The 26,477-nt window shown below is 44.8% G+C and overlaps 1 protein-coding gene across 2 annotated transcripts; it reads left to right on the forward strand.

The window, feature by feature from the left end:
* Positions 1-1,936: 1,936 nt before the first annotated feature.
* PARK7 (Parkinsonism associated deglycase) lies at positions 1,937-16,319 on the forward strand. 2 transcript variants are annotated; one of them, XM_065421308.1, is made up of 7 exons: positions 1,943-2,265; positions 5,551-5,725; positions 7,547-7,648; positions 9,456-9,515; positions 11,189-11,258; positions 13,723-13,809; positions 15,682-16,319. In XM_065421308.1, the coding sequence occupies exons 2-7, from the start codon at positions 5,636-5,638 to the stop codon at positions 15,840-15,842; spliced, it is 570 nt and encodes a 189-aa protein (XP_065277380.1). In that variant the 5' UTR covers positions 1,943-2,265; positions 5,551-5,635; the 3' UTR covers positions 15,843-16,319. The 2 variants fall into 2 exon arrangements, with proteins under 2 accessions (XP_065277381.1, XP_065277380.1); XM_065421309.1 differs by lacking the exon at positions 13,723-13,809 and having other exon boundaries at positions 1,937-2,265.
* Positions 16,320-26,477: the final 10,158 nt, after the last annotated feature.

Consider the following 26,477-nt stretch of genomic DNA (forward strand, 5'->3'; position numbering starts at 1 on the left):
TAGCCAGCTTTCCATCCACCTTATAGTCCATTCATCCAGCCCATACTTCTTTAACTTGCTGGCAAGAATACTGTGGGAGATGGTATCAAAAGCTTTGCTAAAGTCAAGGAATAACACGTTCGCTTCTTTCCCCTCATCCACAGAGCCAGTTATCTCGTCATAGAAGGCAATTAGGTTAGTCAGGCATGACTTGCCCTTGATGAATCCATGCTGACTGTTCCTGATCACTTTCCTCTCCTCTAAGTGCTTCAGAATTGATTCCTTGAGGACCTGCTCCATGATTTTTCCAGGAACTGAGGTGAGGCTGACTGGCCTGTAGTTCCCCGGATCCTCCTCCTTCCCTTTTTTAAAGATGGGCACTACATTAGCCTTTTTCCAGTCATCCGGGACCTCCCCCAATCGCCATGAGTTTTCAAAGATAATGGCCAATGGCTCTGCAATCACATCCGCCAACTCCTTTAGCACCCTCGGACTCAGCACATCCGGCCCCATGGACTTGTGCTCGTCCAGCTTTTCTAAATAGTCCTGAACCACTTCTTTCTCCACAGAGGGCTGGTCACCTTCTCCCCATACTGTGCTGCCCAGTGCAGCAGTCTGGGAGCTGACCTTGTTCGTGAAGACAGAGGCAAAAAAATCATTGAGTACATTAGCTTTTCCCACATCCTCTGTCACTAGGTTGCCTCCCTCATTCAGTAAGGGCCTCACACTTTCCTTGACTTTCTTCTTGTTGCTAACATACCTGAAGAAACCCTTCTTGTTACTCATAACATCCCTTGCTACCTGCAACTCCAAGTGTGATTTCACTCCTGCATGCCTGAGCAATATTTTTATACTCCTCCCTGGTCATTTGTCCAATCTTTCACTTCTTGTAAGCTTCTTTTTTGTGTTTAAGATCAGCAAGCATTTCACTGTTAAGCCAAGCTGGTCGGCTGCCATATTTACTATTCTTTCTATACATCAGGATGGTTTGTTCCTGCAACCTCAATAAGGATTCTTTAAAATACAGCTAGCTCTCCTGGACTCCTTTCCCCGTCATGTTATTCTTCCAGGGGATTCCACCCATCAGTTCCCTGAGGGAGTTCATATTAGGAAAGGTAGGCATTGTCAGATACAGTTCTATTTATTTAGATAGACTTATCCTTGGTTGTTCTTTGTGCATCCTCCTCTGTGTTTAGTATCAGAGGGGTAGCCGTGTTAGTCTGGATCTGTAAAAAGCAACAGAGAGTCCTGTGGCACCTTTAAGACTAACAGATGTATTGGAGCATAAGCTTTCGTGGGTGAATGCCCACTTTGTCAGACGTCACCCACGAAAGCTTATGCTCCAATACCTCTGTGTTTACTGTCTCATTGGGTCTCTCATTTTTAATTCTAACTGGGAAAGGAGTTCTTTTGTGTGATTGGCTTGATGGCTGGGGTGTTTGTCTTTTTGGCACATTCTCTGATAAAGTTTAGCTGTATGTTGACAAGCATATTAAGTTAAAAAGAGAAAATACTATATGTTGTTTCCCATTTCCCCTAATTTCTGTCTACATATACATGAAATATAATAATAATAGTTGTAGTTAATATTTAGCCTGGTAAGTTCTTTATTCTTTGCATTTATTTTATTGTGCTGTGCTGAGATGTCTGTTCATAGGTACCTTTACATTTTATTAAATAAAATAAATGTTATCGTCATTAGGGAAAGAGTATTTCCAAACCCTGACATAATTATGACTGATATAAGCATCAGTAAAATGCCTCCTCACTTCTGAGCAAAGGAGTGAAACATTTTCATTCCTTGCCAAATTTGTCTTAATTTGTCCTTTCTCCTCTTCGCAGCGTTTCATCTCTAGGTGTAATCTTCTACTTTTCTTCGGGCACTCGTTTTGATTCTTTTACATGGAAATATTGGTGATTTGGAAGCGTTTAGTACTTAGTCAGGTTTCCTTATGACAGTACGTACCTTCCTTTCTGCTGTGTTTTGGCAAGTAATGGGTTAACAAGAAGAGCATGTGCTTTAGGGGGTGGTGTAGGACTGTTCCATTTATCCTGGAGGGAGGACGGAGAACTTCAAGCAGAAATTATCGATATTGCACTATTTTAAAGCAAAATGCTAAATTACCAACGCATCTGTCAGAGCACGGCAAGGAAGAGGACGGTCTGAACGCATATGAACTAGCAACAGTCAGCCTGCAAACCCCGTGACAGCAGCGTGCTTCCTGCGGCAATAAAGGCCCCTCCGGAGGGAAGCAGCTTCCTCCTGCCTGCCTGCCTGCCCCACAGGTAAGGAGCTGCCTGGGGGCTGCGGGCTCCCCGGCTGGGCCGGAGCTTTCCCTTGGTTTCCTTCCCCACGGAGATCAGCGTTATGGCCGCACTGACTGTCCCCGAGCCGCTGCAGGCCCAGCGGTCAGGCAGGCCGGGAGCGAGGCAGGCGGCACGTAGCCCGTGGGACGCCAGGATGTGAGCCTTAATCCCGGCTGCTAGGGGCTTCTGGAGCCTGAAACAGCAGGGATGTGGCTGGGGTCCGAGGGAGGGGGTAGGCTGATCACGAACAGCCGTCCTTGCCTGCGACCATGTAGGTTCAGGGTCTGACCCTCTGTAGTTTCATCCGCATGCCTGTGGCTACAAATCTCCTTAATATCTCTTCTTTCTGGCACTGTGCTCTTGATCACTCTGCAGTATCATTTTGTGCTATTCCTCTTCCTATTTTTTGTTTATAAATTCTGAAAAATAATCTTGTGCATTCAAATGCCCCATCCCCTAAATTTAAAAATAGCTGTTGGGACATAGATCTTCTGTCTAGCTTGGCTGAGTTCATAAGCCACTAAAATGTATTTATTTTCTGGCTCACGTACAGTATTTTTCCCATCTGCATTTGGGTTCGTGCCTTAAAAGGACACCATCTTGTCCCCAGCTTTCTAGGGGCTGTCTTTCCTATTTGCATCTGTCAGCAGTCATTGGTCCCAGAAATGTGCATTTACCCATATAGGGAGGATGATCTTAATTTACTGGCTGCCACTGGAATAGTAGGATGTGCCTGCACAAAATTGGCACCATGAGACTACAGAGGGAGCTGGATAATAGGAGATTTATTTGCCATGCATAGTCATCTGCTAAATCAAGGACTTGGCTCTGCAATCTCCATGAATAATTATTATTTTTATTCTGGTGGCACCCACAATGTGCTAGGCACTGTACACAAATGCCCACAGAGGAGGACATAGAGCTTACTCCAAAGAATTTACAGTCTCTGAAGATAAGAAATTTATAAAGGGCAGAGAGGAGGAATACAAACAAAATGTGTACAGCTTCTATATTTAAGTCATGTGTATGTATACATGAATCATGCTTGACAACTCTTCAACCTATTAGTTAGCCAATTTCTTGTGAAAATGAGTTTTGCAGATTCTTATGGATCTTTTGAAGAAAAGTATCAGCTCTTTTATTTTAGTACTCCCTTAGTCACACAGTGCCTGGAAGTTCTTGCTATGACTACATGAGTCAATTTACTTGCTCAGTGGATTTGGTACTTAATTGGCAGAAAATAAAACTCCGTAACAAATTAGGAGTTACTATACTAGATTAGACCAGAGGTCCATTTACTGTAGTTTAGTATCGTGTCTCTTGACAGTGGCTGGATACCACTGAGGAACTTCAGAGGAAGGTGCAGTCGACAATTATTCCCTAAATCTGCCTATAGGGGAAGCTTTTTCTTAATCCCATCAACTGGTGGCTGGTTTATGCCCTGAAACAGGAAGGTTTTATATCCCTCCTATTCTGTCTATTGTAACTGACCATTCTTATGCATATAAACTAATCTAAAAAATATTCTACTAAACTGTTGGCCTCAGTGGTATCTTGTGATAGTGAATTCCGTAGCAGAAGTATGCAATGTGTATTTTAAAAAGTATTTTTATAGGCTCCTGTGCAAAGAGGTAATGGTAGTTAAGTCCATAGCAGAGTAGAGGAAGAGACAGTTCTTTGGCCACGTCTTTTGTGAATGTGTACAGAAAATGGCTTGTTGCTCACTAATTGCTGCTACTGCTGAAGAAATAGCAAAGCAGAGAACAATAAAATTAAGTTTAACAAATCCTATTCCCCCAGCTTCCAAATTTGTCTAGGTGACCGTGCGTAACATTTTTTTTCTTATAAAGAATGCCCAGACTGTATGTGCATTTTTGGGTGGAAACCCCCTTACTGGAAAAAAATCCCTGTTAAACAGAGTGGGTGAGTTGTGAAATGCCTCCATTCCCAGTGGTCATCAATGTTACCATCTTACAAGTGACTTTTGGGTCATCAGAAAGTTGTGTTTAACAAAAGATTTGTCACAAAAACATGAATTTAATATGTACTTTATGTGCCACTTAATATTCTTCATTTAGATTCTCTTGAAAATCTGGCTGCCCATTTAGTCTTAAATATCTATTTTGGAGCTTAACTTTTTAAAAGAATCTTCCTTTGTTCTGTTCAGTCACTTCAGGGCAGTTTCCCCACCCTCCTCCTCACAGAGATTGAGAAATGCCAGAAAACATATTAATCAGACATGTGAAGACATAGATAGAATCGTTACAAATCACAGGAAACTCCTCCTGCAGAAATTAAATACCAAATATGGGTTTAAAATCTAGTTAAACCCTTCTAATAAGAGTTGTAAACAAGACCTCAGGTGGGAGTCAATAATCTCTCTCCCCATCTCTGTGGGTGTGCACTCTGAAAGCAAATCTGATGTTCACCTTAAACATTAACACTGGCAAATACATATTATGTAACATTCTTGATTAGACCAGGCTTCTCTTCCCATCTCTGGACTGATGCACTGTATCCTGTTGGACAAGTTGTTTAACCCTTCTGTGCCTTAGTTTCTCTGTGTAAAATAGTGGTGGCATAATTCACAGAATTGTGACTGTTTTGAGATCCTTTCGATTAAACATGGTATAGAAGTGCAAAACAGTATTATTCTGTGGTGCATTTTGCTATTGGGCAACATTTGAATAAGGCTCAAGAATTGCCTCTTTAAGAAGATGCTTTTATTGTAAATAATCTGTTCGAAACAAAATGATCTAGGTCCTTCATAAATTTCTTATGATGCAGTATGGTAGAAATAATGGCTTCTTACAAAACTCAATCACCACCTCATGATGAAGTCTAGGGCAGTGGTTCTCAACCAGGGATCCGGGACCCCCTAGGGGTCCTCGAGCAGGTTTCAGGGGGGCCTCCAAGCAGGGCCAGCATTAGACTCGCTGGGGCCCAGGGGAGAAAGCCAAAGCCCCACTGCATGGGGCTGAAGCCCAGGTCCCTGATCAGCTCCCACTCTGGGTGGCGGGGAAGCCTGAACAATGTAGCTTTGTGGGGGCCCCTGTGGCATGGGTCCCAGGCAATTGCCCTGCTTGTTACCCCCTAACACTGGCCCTGGCTTTTACATGCAGAAAACCAGTTATTCTGGCATAGGTGTGCCGTGGAGTTTTTATAGCAGTTATGTGCGGGGTGGGGGGCTCAGAAAGAAAAAGGTTGAGAACCTCTGGTCTAGAGGATTTGCCCTCTAACAGTCTCTTTTTGTTCCTTGAGCAGACTATTTGCTCTGTGGACTCTGGAAGCTTCAGTGTAGCGGTGGGGCCCAGTGAAAATCAGGACGACACCTTAAAGCTGTTAAAACATGGCCTCAAAAAGAGCCTTAGTGATTCTGGCTAAAGGAGCAGAGGAGATGGAAACGGTTATCCCCACTGATGTTATGAGAAGGGCTGGAGTGAGTATGAAAACCACTAGAACTTTTTATGACCATTTGTTGAAACCAAAAGTATTCTCACCTTGAATCAATCCTCAGTGATGGAGAGATTGTTTTATTCAATGGCTTCCTGGATGAACATGCACCTGGGCCCTTTTATTTGTGGCGTGAAAGACAAATGCTCACTCATCCACAAGTACTCATTGCTGCAGAATATGAATTCATAGATTTAATAGGCCATAAAATGCACCTTTTAGAAAAAGCATCCAATCTTGATTTAGAAATTGTCAGTGATGGAGATTCAACCATTGGAACAATTTACCAAGGGTTGTGGTGAATTACTCTCATTGGAAGTAAGGCGTAAATTTATATCAATCTGAATCTGGCTAGCTCCACTTTCCAGATATTGGATTGTGTTACATCTTTTTCTGATAGATTGAGGAGCCCATTATCAAATATTTTTTCCCAAGTAGGTACTTACAGATTGCAATCAAGTCACACCTTAACGTTCTCTTTGTTAAGATAGATTCAAGTAGCTCAATGTATTTATCGTTATAAGGCATCTTTTCTAATCCTTTAATTGTTCTTGTGCGTCTATTCTGAGCCCTCTCCAATTTATCAGCATCCTCGTGAATTGTGGACACTAGAACTGGACACAGTATTCCAGCAATAGTCACAGCAGTGCCAAATACAGATGTAAAATCACCTCTCTGCTCCTACTCAAGATTCCCCTGTTTGTGCATCCAGAGATTGCATTAACCCTTTTGACCGCAGCGTTGCACTGGGTGGGATTATCCACCACAGCCCCAATATCTTTTTCAGAGTCGCTGCCCCCAGGTTGGAGTCTCCCATTGTGTAAGTATGGCCACATTCTTTGTTCCTAGATGTATTCATTTACATTTAGCCATATTAAAATGAATGTGTTCCAAACAATGTAAAGACATTTAAGTTGTGAACCTAGCAGTGACTAGGGCAGGTTTTTAGGTGTTTATCATCCCCTCAAAATAGGTGCAACTCCTGTGTTAGTGGGGAGAGTTTTCTTTTTTTCTTGGGAAGACTAGACCCCTTTGTACACATCAAGCTAATGACCTTGATCATCTCACTCAAATCTCTCCTTGAAGCTCTGCTTTCATCTAGCAGTCTGTCACTTACTACCCGTAGAGTGCTCCCTATTTATCAGCTGTGCACCTGCAAGTATAGGCAATAATCCGATCTTGATCAGGTGCAAGAGTGATAAATAAGATTTAAAAATAAAAACTGCAAAGTGAGAATTTAAATGACCAGAACCCCAAATCTGTGCACATGAAACAGCCAAAATAAAATCCTACCTTTCCCCTTCTTTTTCATTCCGTTACTTTGTTCAGTCCCTTGTCCTGGTGCTCCTTGGGGCACAGATCTTTCCTTATTTTATACCTACAGAGTTCTGTGCACATCTATGGAACTGTGACCAAGTAGTAGCTGAGAGTAAGGAGTCTGGAGCTGAATAAACAGATTTAGAGAGTGTCCTGTGCACCAGGACAAAATTGATAATGGATCATTTAGCAGCCTCCTTAATCTGACACTACTTTAATCTAGAAACCTGTGGAATGCTGGATTATGTGATACATCTGTTAGACCTTCCAGATTCAAATAACTAATCTTACTGCAGGTACTTCTCATTTAATTTTACTTTTGAGGTGGGAAACTTTTGGTTTTAGTCTGATTCTCTACAGCTTCTACTATTGCTTGGTTTAAATAATCTTTTAAACAAAATACACATCTGCATACTACTTCAGAATTGTCATCTGCATCCCCTTAAAGCAGTGCATTTTCCTGTTGTAATGGTGTCTGTTTTTCTGTCAGATCAAGGTGACTATTGCAGGTTTAACAGGAAAAGATCCAGTGCAGTGTAGCCGAGATGTCTTCATTTGTCCTGATGCCAGTTTAGAAGATGCCAGAAAAGAGGTTTGTCATACTGACTTTGCATAATGCTTTACAGGACCTTCTTCACAGGTTCACAGTGGACTTGGAAGGTTGTTAGTAACACCCAGTTTGACTGATTGCAGCAGCATTGCACGAACCCAGAGACACATAATTTAATTCTCTCCCTTCTAGTGTTGTCCTGCAACACAGTATCTTAGTTTTGCACAATTTTTAACATTCTGTCCAGGTATTTGACTTGGTAAAATGTTTAACTCCGAGCTTTACTGTGCATGTTACCCAGACTCTGACAAAATAGCATAATTGGGAACAACAGAAAGTTTCTGTTCAGGAAGGAAGTGCTGCTTAGGGAGCTTTCAGCATAGCACCTATCATCACATTGCAGAGTTGTCAATCACACTCTGGAGCACTTCAACTCCCCCATCCACAAAGACTTATTGTGTAGGCCAGGCCTGCACAACATGCGGCCCGGGGGCCGCAATTGGCCCGCGTGGGCTCACTGTGTGGCCCGCGGGGGGTGAGTAGGCAAGTGGCGGCTGACGGAGGGGGGCTGAGGAGTCGAGCAGGCGGGCAGTGGCAGGGGGTAGGTGTGCCGGCGGCTGAGGAGGCAAGCGGGCAGCAGGGGGTGAGTAGGCAAGCCAGGGAGGGTGGGGGGCTGAGGAGGCGAGCCGGGGAGGGATGGGGGGGCTGTGCAGGTGGGAAGTGGCGGGGGGTGAGTAGGCGAGCTGGGGGGGAATGGGGGGCTGAGCAGGCGAGTGGGCGGGCAGTGGTGGGGGGTGAGTAGGCGAGCCGGGGAGGATGGGGGGCTGAGCAGGCGGGCAGTGGCGGGGGGTGAGGAGGCGAGCCGGGGGGGCAGTGGGGGGCTGAGGAGGTGAGCGGGCGGGCAGTGGCGGTGGGATGGGGGGCTGTGCAGGCGGGAAGTGGCGGTGGGTGAGGAGGCGAGCCGAGGGGGTGGGGGGCTGAGGAGGCAAGCGGGCGGGCGGGCAGGTGAGCCAGTGGCTGAGGAGGTGAGTGGGCGGGCAGTGGCGGGAGGGGGCAGGTGAGCCGGCGGCGGGGGAGGGGGGCTGAGGAGGCGAGCAGCGAGTCGGTGGCTGACCTGTTCTACTGATCTGGTCTGGCTCCCATCCCCTCTCCAAGGGTTGCAACTGTCTGGAGGTGCTGCCTTCCATGCCTTCCTCATTCACACCTCATTCATTCAACAGAGCAATTCATTACAAAGTGGGGGGAAGACCTTATTCTACTTCTAGCAAAAAGATGTTTTTATTTTACCTTAATTATACTACCTTAGGGGCCCGCTATAACATATTACCAAGATTCAATACTACTGTTTTGGTGGGGTGGTGCTGGGGAAGGAGGGTTTGTTTCCATAGGGTGGGCAGCGCTGGGGGGGGTTATTTTGGGGGGGCTGGGCGGTGCTGGGGGGGGTTGTTTCTGCGGGGCAGGCGGCGCTGGGGGGGGGGCGGTGTTTCTGCGGGGCCGGGGCAGTTCAGCCCTTAGCTGTTTTCTTTGGAGTAATATGGCCCTCGACACTTTACGAATTGTGCAGGCCTGGTGTAGGCAAAGTTTGCTTCAACACAAGTTTCTCCAGCAGTTCTTGGCCTGGTGTATGGAAAATGAAACAGTGTTTTTCTAGTAGCTCCATTAGGTGAAATATTTTGGTCGCTCATCAGACCTCCTTTTGAGTAAAGAGCCTTTCAGAAGCAGAAAAGTTAGAATTCCTCTGCTTCTCATTTTAGTATGTTTTAACAGTCATAAAGACAAACTCCTGAGTGAACTTGTATGCTCTTCTCCTGTAGAATTCTGCTAAGTAAGCATTTCTTTCTTTGTTTAGGGGCCTTATGATGTGGTGGTCCTGCCAGGTGGTAACCTAGGAGCTCAAAATTTGTCCGAGGTAAAGTCATAAAACCTGAAGATAATTCAAAGGCCTGCCCATATATCTGTAAGTGTTGCTTATATTCTCCTGCTACTGCAGCAAATTCAATCCAACATTTAAAAAAAAAAAAAAAAAAAAAAGTAAGCTGTGCAGCTGCAGTCGTAACCGGAGTTATCCAGTGTAAAAACGGGGAAGGACTTGGTTGTAGTGTGGAGATGCAACGTGTCGTTGTAATTGATTATTGAACAGGATATAAAGTATTTTGGTGCCATAAGAAATTAGGAATTGCCATACTGGATCCAATTTAAGGTTCATCTAGTCCGGTATCCTGTCTAGCAGTGGCCAGTAGCATCTCCTTTAGTGGAAGATATAAAAACTAGGGCTGTCGATTAATCACAGTTAACTCATGCGATTTAACTCAAAAAAAATTAACCGCGATTAATCAGTTTTAATTGCACTGTTAAATAATAGAATACCAATTGAAATATGTTGGATGTTTTTCTACATTTCCAAATATATTGATTTCAATTACAACACAGAATACAAAATGTACAGTGCTCACTTTCTATTATTATTTTTATTACAAATACTTGCATCTGACTCAGATGATGAAAGTGAACATACGTCAATCTGCACTGCTTTGGATTGTTATCGAGCAGAACCCATCATCAGCATGGACGCATGTCCTCTGGAATGGTGGTTGAAGCATGAAGGGAGATATGAATCTTTAGCGCATCTGGCATGTAAATATCTTGCAATGCTGGCTACAACAGTGCCATGCGAATGCCTGTTCTCACTTTCACGTGACATTGTAAACTAGAAGCGGGCAGCATTATCTCCTACAAATGTAAATAAACTTGTTTGTCTGAGCGATTGACTGAACAAGAAGTAGAACTGAGAGTACTTGTAGGCTCTAAAGTTTTACATTGTTTAATTTTTGAATGCAATTATTTTTTGTACATAAGTCTACATTTGTACGTTCAACTTTCATGATAAAGAGATTGCACTACAGTACTTGTATGAGGTGAATTCAAAAATACTATTTTTGTTTTGTTTTTTGTTTTTTTACAGCAAAAATATTTGTAATAAAAATAAATATATAGTGAGCCCTGTGTTCTGTGTCATAATTGAAATCAATATATTTGAAAATGTAGAAAACATCCAAAAATATTTAAATGGTATTCTATTATTGTTTAACAGTACAATTAATAGCAATTAATTTTTTTAATCACTTGACAGCCCTAATAAAAAACCCTCATTAAGCAGATGTGGAATAATTTAACCTAGCAAATTGATCTTGTTGTCTCTCATAGGTAACAATTGGCTTAAGCCCGGAAGCATGAAGTTTAATATAACTTCCAAAATGTTACTTATGTTGATAACTCTGGATATTCTTAATATCCAGTCTCATTTTGAATCATGTTGAGTTCTTGGTTTCAGCTACTTCCTGTGGCAAAAGTTCAATCACATGTTGTGGGAAAAAGTATTTCCTTTATTGGTTTTGAATTTTCCACCTTTTGATTGACTGTTCCTTGTCTCATAAACTAAAACAAAAATTCCTGATCTACTTTCCCTACATAATTAACTATTTTCTGTATTTATTACCGACAGTGCAGCATAATTTGTGGGTGGGTTTTTTTTGTTTTGGTTTTTTAAATAATTACTTAATGTTATATTATTTCTTTGTGCAGTCTCCTGCTGTGAAAGACATTTTAGTGGACCAGGAGAACAGAAAAGGCCTAATTGCTGCTATTTGTGCAGGTACAGTAATGAACTATCTTGTATTGTAACCTACTTGGCTGCTTTAAAGGACTGTCTGGGCAGCTACGTCCTTTAGCAAACTCTTTTAGTACTGTTTAGTCCCAATAGCTCAGTAGCAAGAGTAAATGTAACATGCATAAAGTTCAAATGAAGGGGGGAGAGGAGCTATAATCTAACACGAGGCGCTCTGTAAAACAGCGTGAAGCTTAACTACAAGTTGCCAGCACTCCTGATGCCGCCTCTTCTTGTAAAAGTTACTGGTGTGGGGTTAGCTGCTGTAAAATACAAAGTGAAATGCAATATATAGGGCCCTACCAAATCCACGGCCATGAAAAACACATCACAACCATGAAATCTGGTCTTCCCCATGAAATCTGGTCTTCTGTGTATTTTTTAGCCTATACTATACAGATTTCATGGGGGAAACCAGTGTTTCTCAAACTGGGGGTCCCAACCCAAAAGCGGGTCACGGGGGAGTCGCAAGGTTATTGTAGGGGGGTCATTGTATTGTCAACCTTACTTTTGCACTGCCTTCAGAGTTGGGTGGTTGGAGAGCGGCAGCTATTGGCCAGGCACCCAGCTCTGAAGGCAGCGCACCGCCAGCAGAAGCACAGAAGTAAGGGTGGCAATACCATACCATGCCATTACTTCTGCGCCGCTGCTGGCGGTGGCTCTGCCTTCAGAGCTGGGCTCCCAGCCAAGAGTAGCTGCTCTCCAGCTGCCAAGCTCTGAAGAAAGCACTGCCACCAGCACCAGTGCAGAAGTAAGGATGGCAATACCATGACACCCCTACAATAACCTTGTAACCTCCCCACAACACCTTTTTGGGTGTTGGGACCTTTTTGGGACCTCTACAGTTACAACACCATGAACTTTCAGATTTAAGTATCTGAAATTGTGAAATTTATGATTTTTTAAAAAATCCTATGACCATGAAATTGACCAAAATGGACCGTGAATTTGGTAAGGTGCTAGCAGTATATTAGGGTGTTCTATAAAATATGTGCTTACGCTAGGAGTCTCTCTGCTAGGAGCTATGTGCTGGCAGTACACAGTGGATATAAATTTCTTAGACATAAAATAACGCCCTCTGTTGCCCTTTAGTTTTGGAAGAAAGGTTGTAAATATAAGATTACAGGTTCACCATTCCTCATCCACATGGCAGTGGTAGCGATAATTATTCTGGCCTGGCATGGCTGCCTAGACAGACTGCATGATCAGGTATCTTATTCATTGCTTTATAAAGTGCTTTGAGGTGTCTGAGGTATAAAAAGCCAGCTCTACTAGCTGGACTCTAGCTGAAGTGGTGGTCGGGAGAAGGCTTTGATAAGTGATTTCCTTCTGCCCATTGACATGTATAAAATGTATTTATTTAGTCTAGTCATATGCATTTTTGGAATGCCTCTTTCACTTTTGTTTCTGATACGTCTTTGCTCTTTTGAGTGCTGTGGAAATACAGAATGTCATTTAATTTGCTATCACTAAATTTTTCTGATGGCTTAGCCCAGGGACCTTCAGAGTTCTGAATTTCCTCACACTTGAGGGATAGTAGTTTTCTATTTATCCTCCTGCTTTTGCTACAAACAATCAATATGAACTTTCAACAGTTCTGTAAAGGAAACCTTTCATAATAATGGAAGTTCACTTGAAAAGAGTCACTGATTTAATTATAACTGTTTGCAAAGCAAATTTCTAGCTGAATAACACAAAAGTTGTTTCTTTCCTGGAACTGGCCCATGAATGAGTCAGACTTGAACAACTAACAGAAACTGGTAAATTAGGCAAATATTATTTTCTGGAATTCCCATAATGGTTTTTTCCAGGTCATTTGTTATATAACTTTCTGCCACATTCCTTCCTCAATTCAGTTCAAATGGGAAGTGTTATCTCCTCTAAATGCTGTTATTACAAATAAAAAAGTTACAGCTGCTAGCCCATGATTTGGCTAAGATATTGTATGTTAATACCCTTCCTTGGGCACTTGGCACACAGATGACTGTCAACTGTGAGGTTTTCCCCAGAATATTTGTAATTAATCCTTTTTAGCAGGTCTCTGTTCAGTGTCACATTCTGCCTCTTTTCCCCAAGTTAAGCAGCTATCCTAACAGTATGACTGACTTGTTGTAGAAGATGGGAGTCAAATACGGTGATCACTTAATCTGCAGGACAATAGTTTTTATTCAAAGATTTAGAACTAAATAACTTTCTGGTTTTTGATGTACGTTCTCTCCCATGGGGGATTGATTTTTGTTTAAAGGAAATGTAGGACACCATGTACCTGTATCTCTCTGTTGGGGCCTTGCATTTACTCTTTTATAGTTCTCATGTGGGCCTAGACTGTGTATGCATCCATGCTAGGCCTCTCCTGGGATTTTGTGAGGCTCATTCTTTGAATGTTTGTTGACAAGTACTTGTCTCCAATGGAGTTTACACTAGTGACAGGCTCACTTTGTATTACTTGCAGGTCCCACTGCCCTGATGGCACATGGGATAGGGTTTGGGAGGAAAGTTACAACACACCCTTTGGCCAAAGATAAAATGATGAAAGGAGGTAGGTATAATTATTAAAAGGCAAACGGAGGTGTTAAACTTAGCATTTGTCTGTCCTGAATACTGTGGAAGAAATGGATCCACAGACCCATGCCCTTCAGTATTAACACTGGCCAGAAAGAAGGGTGGTGGGGGGAGGAGAACCTCAACAAAACACTTCTAGGAGCATTTTCCTCTCCTACTTGAGGCCTGCCAGCTTTCCCCTTTCTGAATTCTTACCTAAAAAAACCCAGCAACCAAACTGAAATGGTACCCTTCTTACCTTCCAGAAACCCTAGCTGTCAAAGGGTGATATTTTTTTTATGTAGCAAAGTGCTGGGATTTGGGGAAAGCATGTCATGCACGTTTCTCATTGCACTTTCTCACCATGAAATGGAAGGAGTGGGAGAGAGTGTAGCAGAAAAGGGGAAATATGGAGGTGGGAAGGGTATCTACCACTTCCCTCCCAGAGGGAGCTTGAAAATCTCCTAACAGCAAGTTTATAGAGGCATTCTGTGATTTCTAGAAATACCCTGAGAATTAAGAGGCACACTAAATCTTTCTCAGAGCTGATGGTTTTTGTTATCAGGATATATGTTGGTTTGGGGTAAGTATAAACTTATTAGACTTTAAAAAGCGACAAAGAGTCCTGTGGCACCTTATAGACTAACAGACGTATTGGAGCATAAGCTTTCGTGGGTGAATACCCTCTTCGTCACATGCATCTGACGAAGTGGGTATTCACCCATGAAAGCTTATGCTCCAATACGTCTGTTAGTCTATAAGGTGCCACAGGACTCTTTGTCGCTTTTTACAGATCCAGACTAACACGGCTACCCCTCTGATACTTATTAGACTTTGTCACTCTGGGATAGTCTTTTGTTTTATTTTCCTTATTGACTAGTGTTGCAAATCCATACATCACTATAGCGCTGATTAAAATATTACCTGGTGTCCTGTCTAAGTACAATAAGTTACAGTCCTGGTCAATTTGAACCATGTCCCTTCCTCCTCCTACAATGGGGTCCAGGTAAGGTCATAGTCTTCCATCTGGCACTAGCTGTTGGCTTCTCCAACCTGGGATTCGTTTCCAAGGTGAGGCTTAGTGGCACATTTTCACCTGGAGCCAATAATGGCCACTAATTCCTAAACTCTTAAGAATAATGGCCTATGCTGGAAAGATGACCTGCTTTATGCTAACATTCAATATGGACTTTGAACTGGAGTTAGCACTACTATTGCTAAGGGCCACATACAAGATATACATCCCTTTCACCTCATTGCCTTGCAGTATCAAAGCCATTCCCTTCACAGACAGTATGAAGTGGATACGTGAACCTTTGTGAGGGATTGCAGATTTAAATGGAAATCACTGTAGCATATTCTATTGTGTAATATGATGAATTTCCAAGACCCTATCTAAAAGCATAGTGTAATACATCAGAGCTTTCACAAAAAGCTGATAGGTTTGCAAGCCACAGGCATTAATTAATGAAGCACATACTGTCTTAATTAGCAGTACAAGTGTTGTCCGCTGTTGGGGGAGAAGGAGAAGGGTTTACTGTGAGGTTTTTATTGTGGGTTTTTCTTAAAGCACTAACCATAAGCATGTGATTGGGAGAGATTGACAGCTTTTATTTAAAAAAAAATCCTAGGCCTCATGATAATAAAGAAAAGCTTTAAAGATTTGAAAGCCAGAAGTTAGAGAGAACACAAAATGTATTTTTAAAAAAATCTCATGATTTTGGTGGACCTGACTCATGATTTTTGAACACTTGGGCCTAACAGTACTGAGTAGTATAGCAGGTCTGGAAGAATTTGCCAAATTGCTACTGGAGTTGTGCATGAGCTGCATCAACCTGAACGTTTTCTGTGTTCTGTTTTCCTCTTTAAGATCACTACAAGTACTCTGAAAGCCGTGTGGAAAAGGACGGGAACTTTCTCACCAGCCGTGGTCCTGGCACCAGCTTTGAGTTTGGCCTGGCTATTGTTGAAGTACTGATGGGGAAGGAAGTGGCTGATCAAGTGAAGGCTCCTCTTATATTGAAAGATTAGTACAAAAATCTTGATGAAGGGGAGGAGAGGGAGAACACAAACTGAGATGGAAAGTTTCTTGTTTCTCTTAAGAATAACCAAAAAGCTATGTTCTGCATCAAATCTATTTGTGAGGTGAAATCGTTTAGCACAACATTGATGTGACTAGCAGTCACGCTTATATTAGGAACTGGAATAATTCACAGGCCAATGGTTTTTGTTCTTAAAGAAGCTGACTTAAATGGATCTGGTAGTTAATGAAACTTCTGCTCTAGAAAGATCTGTGAATGTAAACAATAGTGTTATCCGTTTAATAGTTTTTGTTCATCTGATTCTGAAGCTTGTTTGCTTGCTTAAATAGAAAGGAAAGGAAATCTGTTAAAAAGTGGATTGCTGCTTGTGTTTTGTTTCATTTTTGAAACTATGCCAGAATTTCTCTTACCAGTTTGGTTAGTAATGTTGTGATCTTAATTAAACCTAGAAATGTGGGCATCCTTGTGACATTTCATGTGACATCTTTCTTGTGTCACAGTTCTTGTGACATCCTGATAAATGCCAGATTAAATTGTTTATCTCCATGTTGGGCACTTTTACAATAAAACACAACTTACTTTTATATTTTTGACAATATATTGAATAAATAAGGAAGCCGTAGTTAAATCAAGCCCCATGCGAACTATAATTTTTTTTTTTTTTTTTTAATTTGTAAAAGACAGCAGGTGCCTACCAACAATCAGAAATATCTCACTTTCATGGCATCCCTGAGTTCTTTCAGATAGTGGCTTGTTTGGGATGCTGTTTGCATCTGCCCGAGACTTCACTTTCTTTATAAAAACAAAAAAGTTATTGCAGACTAATTTATCACAATGCTGCATTTATACTGACAGCTGCTAAAATCATATTTATTAATAAAGGAATAAAAATAAGGGGGTTAATGCTCAGACCTTGTACCACTGTTGGCGAGATTCAGTCCTGCTTATGTCAGAAACCTTTGCTGGCTACCATTCTAGTCCCAATTGAATGTCTGCCTTATCTAGCTGGCAACACCTAGCCTGGTGACAGCATGTGTGGGGAGGAGTTTTGTAGATTAGGGACTTGATTCTTTCTTTCTTTCATGCCTATAACTCCCTGACTCCAGGGACATTGCTTCTGATACAGACTAATATAACTGAATGCATAATAGGGTCCTAGGTCCAACATGCAATGGCAGGGCTGTGTAGAAATGGTTGCCCCGAAGAGGGCTGCCTTATAATCTTTTGCTTTTAATGAGAAACAAATTCATTCAAACAACTTCTGTACTGTAGAAGGAGAATATATTTGTTTAATGCTCAAACTATGTACCTGATCAAATTCAGTAAAATCAAGAAAGCTGCAGGCTCTACAAATGCTGAAGTCTCTTGCTGAGGCTGAGAGTTTGGTTTTTAGAATCAATGCTTATATGGTAGTTCTAGTGTTCTCTAATACACACGCTTCTTGTCACTCTTCTTGGTGAAAGTAGCACTGGCAAAACCAATTCATTAGGAACCCCCTACACTTGTCATATTTGTAAGGTTGCAGCTAAATGATCCTTTCACGTGTGCTATTCAATCATAGTGACTTAGGCCTGGTCTACACTAGGCGTTTATGTCGAATTTAGCACCGTTAAATCGAATTAACCCTGCACCCGTCCACACCACGAGGCTATTTAGTTCGACATAGAGGGCTCTTAAATTCGACTTCTGTACTCCTCCCCAACGAGGGGAGTAGCGCTAAATTCGACATGGCCATATCGAATTAGGCTTGGTGTGGATGGAAATCGATGCTAATAGCTCCGGGAGCTATCCCACAGTGCACCACTCTGTTGACGCTCTGGACAGCAGTCCGAGCTCGGATGCTCTGACCAGCCACACAGGAAAAGCCCCGAGAAAATTTGAATTCCTGTTCCTGTCTGGGCAGTTTGAATCTCATTTCCTGTTTGGACAGCTTGGCGAGCTCAGCAGCAGTGGCAACGATGCAGAGCTCTCCAGCCGAGATGGCCGTGCAATCCCAGAATAGAAAGAGGGCCCTAGCATGGACTGATCGGGAAGTCTTGGATCTCATCGCTGTGTGGGGCGATGAGTCCGTGCTTTCCGAGCTGCGCTCCAAAAGACAGAACGCAAAGATCTATGAGAAGATCTCTAAAGCCATGGCAGAGAAAGGATACAGCCGGGATGCAATGCAGTGCCGCGTGAAAATCAAGGAGCTGAGACAAGGCTATCAGAAGACCAAACAGGCAAACGGACGCTCCGGATCCCAGCCCCACACATCCCGTTTCTACGAGGCACTGCATTCCATCCTTGGTGCGGCTGCCACCACTACCCCACCACTGACCGTGGACTCTGAGGATGGGATATTGTCCAGGGCCGGTTCCTCGGACATGTTAGCGGACGGGGAAGATGAGGAAGGAGATGAGGAGGACGAGGCAGTCGGCAGCGCTTACCAAGCTGATTTCCCCGACAGCCAGGAGCTCTTCATCACCCTTACAGAGATCCCCTACCAACCCTCCCCAGCATGTAACCCGGACACAGATTCAGGGGAAGGATCAAGCGGTAAGTGCTTTAAACATATAAACCTTTATTTTTTACAAAACTTGAATATTAATACTAATAACAATCTTTGATTCATGATTTCTTCCCCCTGGGCGCTTAAGTAATCAGTAACAAGTATTTATAAAAAAATCAAACAGTGTCCGGTTGTGCATGATTGTGCTGCCCAAGCTGCTCCACTCTTTTGTCCCTGCTACTGCAGATATATGAAAAGCCGGTCTATATGTCCGGGGATAGAGCAGTAATCCTCCACAGACATCTCAACAAAGCTCTCCTGCAGGTAAAGGGATAGCCTGTTCATCAGGTTCCTGGGGAGAGCGGCTTTACTTGGTCCTCCAAAGCACGATACGTTCCCGCGCCAGGAGACAAGCAGGTACTCTGGAATCAGTGCCTTGCATATCATGGCGGCATAGGGCCCCGGTCTCTGCAGGCTTTCTCGAAGCATCCTCTGGATCTCGGTGTCCGGGATCCTCATGAGGGTAATGTCGGTCATGACAACCTGCTTTGAATTAGGTAGGGGACTGTTAGTATTGGGACTGCTTGCAACAAGTTCCTTTACAGAACTGTGACCACTGGTTTACAGCCACGCGGTGGGGGCAGGAGAGGGTCAGCATCCAGGGATCTTTCCCTGGCACATCCGCGAGGGGGTGGGACAGGGCCACAGTTCTTGCTTGGCCGATTGCTGGCAGCACAGACTGGCATTGCTTTCAATGTGAAAGGTGGCCAGTGGTACTCCTAAAGTTTTAATCTGCAACAAGTCTACGGCTTACCATCTTTGCCTGCTACAGAGAGTACCGTGTCCTGCCCCGGTTCCCAGATCGGCAGTGCAAAAGCCCAGGCACTGAAGGCGAGGTTCGAAAATTCGACCTTCTCCTCAGTGCGCATGTGATACCCCTGCAGACTGCTCAAGCACCAGAAGGCTGTCATTCCCCAAAATTTGAAAAGTCCTTTCCTGGCCGCCTCAAGCAAGCCCCCATCCAAGTTTCACCCCCCAGTTTCATGTGTGGTTGTTAATAAAAAATACGTTTCTGTTCATTACTGTTTCAGTCATGCTGTTTTGAGGGGGAGTCTGTCTGCAGGGGGGGAAGGGGCTTGGTAATTGGACAGGACAGTCACCTTTAGCAGGGTACAGAGGCGGGGGCAGGTCCAGCAGCAGGGCACATACACAGTGCAGTGACTAGTTACCCTGGTCAGTCTGGGAGGTGGTTTTCATGTTCTGGGGGGGGGGGGGGTTGCTCTGTGACTTTGTGGCGGGGGAGGGCAGTTACAGATGTTATGCAGCGGTCCTTGTCCTGGATCACAGAGCCACGCAGCAGGGGATCTGTAACCCTCCCCCCCCTGCCATAAAGTCACATAGCCCCCACATATATGCAGTCCCGCTCAGGAGGGCTGGCAGGCTCCGTGGAAACAACCAATCCGCCACTGCGAATCCTGTCATTCCTGGAGTTTAGAAGGATCATTTGCATCAGTACACTACACCCGCTCCCCACCACAGTCTGCGTCCCAGGTTTAAAACATTCCCGCGAAAACAGTAATAAAGACAATGGTGTTCGTTAACAAAATAAAACTGAATTTATTTTTTTGGAAGGGGGTGGAGGGGGTCTGTAACTGGAGAGGATAGTCATCCTTAACTGGGTAAAGAAACGGGGGCAGGTTCAGCTTCTCTGGACAGAAACTTAAAAGTCACTGGTCACCCTGCTCACTGTGGAACCAGGCTTTCAAAGCCTCCCGGATGCACAGCACGTCCCGCTGGGCTCTTCTAATCGCCCGGCTGTCTGGCTGGGCGTAATCAGATGCCAGGCTATTTGCCTCAACCTCCCACCCCGCCATAAAGGTCTCCCCCTTGCTCTCACACAGATTGTGGAGCACACAGCAAGCAGCTATAACAATGGGGATATTGGTTTCGCTGAGATCACAGCGAGTGAGTAAGCTTCTCCATCTCCCCTTGAGACGTCCAAAAGCACACTCCACCACCATTCTGCACTTGCTCAGCCGGTAGTTGAAGAGTTCTTTTTCAGAGTCCAGGGCGCCAGTGTAGGGCTTCATGAGCCAGGGCATTAGCGGGTATGCTGGATCCCCGAGGATCACTGTAGGCATCTCCACATCCCCAAGACTTATTTTGTGGTCCGGGAAGTAAATACCTTCCTGCAGCCGTCTAAACAGACCAGAGTTCCTGAAGACGCGAGCGTCATGAACCTTGCCCGGCCATCCAACGTTGATGTTGGTAAAACATCCCCTGTGGTCCACCAGTGCTTGCAGCACCATTGAAAAGTAGCCCTTTCGGTTGATGTACTGGCTGGCCTGGTGGTCCGGTCCCAGGATAGGGATGTGAGTTCCATCTATAGCCCCACCGCAGTTTGGGAATCCCATCGCGGCGAAGCCATCTATGATGACCTCCACGTTTCCCAGGGTCACTACCTTTGAGAGCAGTACCTTGACGATTGCGTTGGCTACTTGCATCACAACAACCCCCACGGTAGATTTGCCCACGTCAAAGTGGTTCGCGACAGACCGGTAGCTGTCCGGCGTTGCAAGCTTCCAGAGGGCTATGGCCACTCGCTTCTGGACAGTCAGGGCTGCTCGCATCCGGGTGTCATTGCGCTTCAGGGCAGGGGACAGCAACTCACAAAGTTCCAGGAAAGTCCCCTTCCGCATGCGAAAGTTTCGCAGCCACTGGGATTCGTCCCAGACCTGCAGCACTATGCGGTCCCACCAGTCAGTGCTTGTTTCCCGTGCCCAGAATCGCCGTTCCACAACATCCAGATGACTCATTGTCACCGTGATGTCCTCGGAGCTGGGTCCCGTGCTTTGTGAGAGGTCTGTGCCCCTCTCAGAGTTCAGGCCCTCACCGCGGTGCCGTAGCCTCCTCGCCTGGTTCATCTGCATCTGCCTCTGGGAAAGGTGGATGATAACCTGCGAGGCGTTCACAAGTGCCACAACTGCAGCGATGGTCGCAGCGGGATCCATGCTCGCAGTGCTGTGGCGTCCGCGCTGTCACTGACCCGAAAAGCGCGCAAACTGATTTCCCGCCGGCGCTTTCAGGGAGGGCGGTATTGACAGACGGATGACGACAATTACCCAAAAGCACCCTCGACCCTTTTTTTTTATCCAGAAGGCATTGGGGGCTCGACCCAGAATTCCAATGGGCAGCGGGGACTGCGGGAACTGTGGGATAGCTGCCCACAGTGCACCGCTTCCAATGTCGACGCTTTCCCCGTTAGTGTGGACTCACAAAGTCGAATTACTGTCCTTAGTGTGGACACACAAGTTCGACTTTGCAATATCGATTCCACATATTCGATTTAAGTGAAATCGAAATACCCTCGTAGTGTAGACATACCCTAATGCAATACAACTTGGGAGCAAATTAATACCAAAATTATTCCTTTTAAACAGTTCATAAAGAATTTTGGCTTTTAACAATTTCTATGTGGATCTGGACCAGAGCACAGGAATGTATTTTTGAGAATTTATCTACAGTAGAACCTCAGAGTTACAAACACCTTGGGAATGGAGGTTGTTTGTAGCTCTGAACAAAATGTTATGGTTATTCTTCAAAAGTTTATAAGATTGACTTAATACAGCTTTGAAACTTTACTATGCAGATGAAAAATGCTGCTTTTAGCCATTTTAATTTAAATGAAACAAGCACAGAAACAGTTTCCTTACCTTGTCAAATATTTTTTAAACTTTCTCTTTTTTATGTAGCTTACATTTAACACAGTACTGTACAGTATTTGTTTTTCCCCCTCTGCTGCTGCCTGATTGCATATTTCCGATTCCAAATGAGGAGTGTGGTTGACTGGTCAGTTCGTAACTCTGGTGTTCATAACTCTGAGGTTCTACTGTATTTATCATATCACCATTATGGGCACGTTATGATGTCTCCAACTCTACAGTCATTTAATAAATTCTTTATCCGACAGACAAAGTGATTTGGGATGTGACTTCCAGGATCTATGCTCTAGCCATCTTCTGTTCCATTTCAGCCTACAGAAGCTATCTATATACTATGGGGACCTATGAAGATAAGGCAGGGGACAATGATGTTTAGGAGCCACTTACTATCAATAAAGGAAAACAAATTATATGTTCCACCTGGCCCTTAATACAGTGGTCTGTCAGTGTTAAAATATTCTTTCCCAGAAAATCATATGGATGACTGTTGTGTGAGAGTTTCCAACTGTGGAGAGATTCAGGACATTAGCCAAAGTAGATACAATTATCCACCCAAGAGGTACCCACCCTTAAGAGTTTTGTGTCATTTAATGTAGCTTGTTTATTTGGGATTGTGGAATAGAAGCCTATATTCCTTCCCAGGGTAATAACAATGGTGAGAATTAACCTGATTCCTGCTATGCATTCTTTCTGGGTCTGTACAGAAGTTACAAATCTCTTCTAATTTCTTTGCTTTAAATGTACACATCAATTGTTAAGATGTGGAGCCTCCAGTTTACTTTGTTCTAGTTTAATTCAACAAAGCTCAAAAGGGTGAGTTTTGGTGATGAATATATATTGCTGTGAATCTCCATTGTTCCCTCCTACCATGATCTTTTCTCTGGGAGAAAGATGTTCTGTATTCATTTAAAACCCTTTGTTTGGTCCTTCTGTGAAACAACTTCTGACAGCGTATTCATCTCTTCCCTCATTTACAGCTTCGTTTTAGGCTCAGTGTTTCACTTGCCAGTAGACAGACACCGCATTATTTGCCTAACTTGGATCAGGACTATTTCTCTGTTTCTTGGAAACCGCTCTCAGAATCTCCATAATCCTTTCTCTGAGGAAAACATTAGCTCCAGCTGAGCGAAATTCCGCTTCAGGCAACAACACAGAATTTATTGTTCTCTTAAAGGTTTTTTTTAAACTTAATTTAACATGTTTTTCAATTAAGATCAATGGATCTGAGACCTCCATTCATGAGCCACCTGGAAGCAGCAGTTTCTCTTTCAAGCAAAATTAGATTCTTTACTGGGAGACCAAATGTTTGTACTGCCAGCACAATAAACTGAAAAAATTGTCTAATAGTCAGGTACTGCAGCTATAGAATACTTAGAGGCCAAGCAAAAGACCCTTGTGCAAAGATGAATCTGGATTCAGTGACACAAGCTAGCAGAGGTTCAGTTTGTTACAGAATGACTAGTGTCTGTAGGAGGTGCTGCAGTTTCCTCATGCAGTGCATTCCCTAGTGCCTACGACGCAGCAGTTGTGTGTAATTGTAGAAGCAACTAAGTTTACCTTTCTGCAACAGGAGAGTACCAAGGATCAGCTGAAGATACCAGGGGCAGATGGAATTTTTGTAAAACTTATTCAGCATGCTTAGTGTAGATGGAGCTATCTATTGTGGAAAAAGCCTAACTCTACAGGTGCCCCACAAGTAGTCTATATGAAGGATGGCCCATGAATACCAATTCTCATCAGCATAGATTGCTTATATGTTACAGGATGGGGGAAAACTAAAAAAGACGGTTACTCACCGTTGTAACTGTTGTTCTTCGAGATGTGTTGCTCATATCCATTCCAATTAGGTGTGCGCGCGCCGCGTGCACGATCGTCGGAGAATTTTCTACCCTAGCAACACCCGGTGGGTCGGCTGTGGAGCCCCCTGGAGTGGCGCCTTCATGGCGCTGGATATATATCCCAGCCGACCCAGCGCCCCCTCAGTTCCTTCTTGCCGGCTACTCCGACAGTGGGGAAGGGGGGCGGGTTTGGAATGGATATGAGCAACACATCTCGAAAAACAACAGTTACAACGGTGAGTAACCGTCTTTTCTTCTTCGAGTGCTTGCTCATATCGATTCCAATTAGGTGACTCCCAAGCCTTACTTAGGTGGTGGGTTCGGAGTGAGACATTGCTGTGTGCAGAACCACTGATCCGAATGCAGCATCGTCTCTGGATTGCTGGACCAGCGCATAGTGAGCGGCAAATGTGTGGACTGACGACCAAACTGCAGCTCTACAAATGTCCTGGATCGGGACTTGAGCCAGGAAGGCAGTCGAGGAGGCCTGGGCCCTCGTGGAGTGAGCGGTGAGGCGCGGCGTTGGGGCGCCGGCCAGGTCGTAGCAAGCACGAATACAGGACGTGATCCAAGAGGACAGGCATTGTGAGGAGACCGATGAGCCTTTCATCCGGTCGGCCACTGCAACAAAGAGTTGTGTCGTCTTCCTAAACGGCTTTGTACGGTCAATATAGAAAGCCAGGGCCCTGTGTACGTCGAAAGAATGCAAACGCTGGTCTTGGCGAGTAGCGTGCGGCTTAGGATGGAAGACCGGGAGAAATATATCCTGGTTCACGTGAAAAGGTGAGACTACCTTGGGAAGAAAGGCAGGGTGGGGGCGAAGCTGCACCTTGTCCTTATGGAAAACAGTGTATGGGGGCTCGGACGTAAGCGCCCTGAGTTCAGAAACGCGCCTTGCTGAGGTGATGGCTACAAGGAAGGCTGTCTTCCAGGATAAGTACAGGAGTGAACAGGTAGCCAATGGCTCGAACGGGGGCCCTGTGAGCTTTGAGAGAACCAGGTTGAAATCCCACGTCGGAACGGGCTGGCGTTGCTGTGGGTACAGTCGGTCTAAGCCCTTGAGGAATCTAACGACCATCGGGTTAGAGAAGACCGAGGAAGCGAGTTCTCCTGGGTGGAACGCCAAGATAGCGGCGAGGTGAACCCTGATTGAAGATATCGCCAAGCCCTGTTGCTTTAGGGATAGGAGATAATCAAGTATGAGAGGAATAGGTGCCTGCAAGGGGGACGTGGCTCGCTGCTCGCACCAGCAGGAGAACCGTTTCCACTTGGCTAAGTAAGTGGTCCGTGTAGAGGGCTTTCTACTTCCCAGCAGAATCTGCTGGACGGAATGCGAGCATTGCCGCTCTGTCCGATTCAGCCATGGAGCATCCACGCCGTGAGGTGGAGCGATTGCAGGTCGGGGTGACATAGTCGGCCGTGGTCCTGAGAGATGAGATCTGGACACAAGGGAAATGTGATCGGTGTTTGAACCAATAGCTCCAACAGTGTGGTGTACCAGTGCTGCCTTGGCCAAGCTGGAGCGACTAGAATTACCCGTGCCTGGTCTCTGTGTAACTTGAGCAGTACCCTGTGGACCAGTGGAAATGGAGGGAAAGCGTAGAACAGGTGGTCTTTCCAGGTTAGAAGGAACGCGTCCGACAGAGAGCCCAGAGCTCGCCCTTGTAGGGAGCAGAATGCGTGGCACTTCCTGTTGGCTCGAGATGCAAACAGGTCGACCTGGGGAAATCCCCACCTCTGGAAGACGGAATAGATGATGTCATTAAGTGACTGTCTGTAGTGTGTGTTTGTTTGTGTTTGGGGGTTACTTGCTGTGTGCTGAGCTTGTGTGTGTTTGTTTGGTTGTTTGAGGGACCGTGTGCTCTGGCTGGCAGTTGGAGACAGGTTTGAAAGCTCGAAGCCTCTGGTAATTGGCTGAGCCTTAATCAGTGGGCGGGGCATTCACTCAGGCCAGGGCTTTATAAAGCCGCGCACAAGCGACCAGGGGCTGCTAACAGGGAGTTTCGCAAGGGAGTTCTCCAGGTGAAGGAGGAGCTAATACAGCATCTGTGGGGTAAGTGACTGTCTGTAGTGTGTGTTTGTTTGTGTTTGGGGGTTACTTGCTGTGTGCTGAGCTTGTGTTTGTTTGTTTGGTTGTTTGAGGGACCGTGTGCTCTGGCTGGCAGTTGGAGGCAGGTTTGAAAGCTCGAAGCCTCTGGTAATTGGCTGAGCCTTAATCAGTGGGCGGGGCATTCACTCAGGCCAGGGCTTTATAAAGCCGCGCACAAGCGACCAGGGAGCTTTGCGACCAGGGGCTGCTAACAGGGAGTTTCGCAAGGGAGTTTAGAAGGGGAGTGGGAAGGGAGTGGGAGTCCCTCGCCAGCCGTAACCCCATCCCCGTGCCCCCCCCCCTAAAACCTATAAACCAAACCACATTCCAAAACTCCCTTCTGTAAACCACCCTTTCACTAACTAGGATACAATGCAGGCAGAAGCCCAGCAGCAGAGTGGGGGCTATCCAGTTATTGCACCGACTGTTGCATGTATGATTACCTGCCCTGTGGGCGGGTGGCGTATGTGTGCAGTCGGTGCAAGGA

This window comes from Emys orbicularis, chromosome 22 (genome assembly GCF_028017835.1).
Source record: "Emys orbicularis isolate rEmyOrb1 chromosome 22, rEmyOrb1.hap1, whole genome shotgun sequence".
In the NCBI taxonomy this organism is placed as follows: Eukaryota; Metazoa; Chordata; order Testudines; family Emydidae; genus Emys; species Emys orbicularis.

Bases quoted from the DNA above. Each gene is read 5' to 3' on its own strand.
- PARK7 (XM_065421308.1), top strand. From the start codon at position 5,636: ATGGCCTCAAAAAGAGCCTTAGTGATTCTGGCTAAAGGAGCAGAGGAG. The intron at 11,259-13,722 runs GTACAGTAATGA...TATTACTTGCAG, and splicing joins AATTGCTGCTATTTGTGCAG to GTCCCACTGCCCTGATGGCA. The intron at 13,810-15,681 runs GTAGGTATAATT...TTCCTCTTTAAG, and splicing joins AGATAAAATGATGAAAGGAG to ATCACTACAAGTACTCTGAA.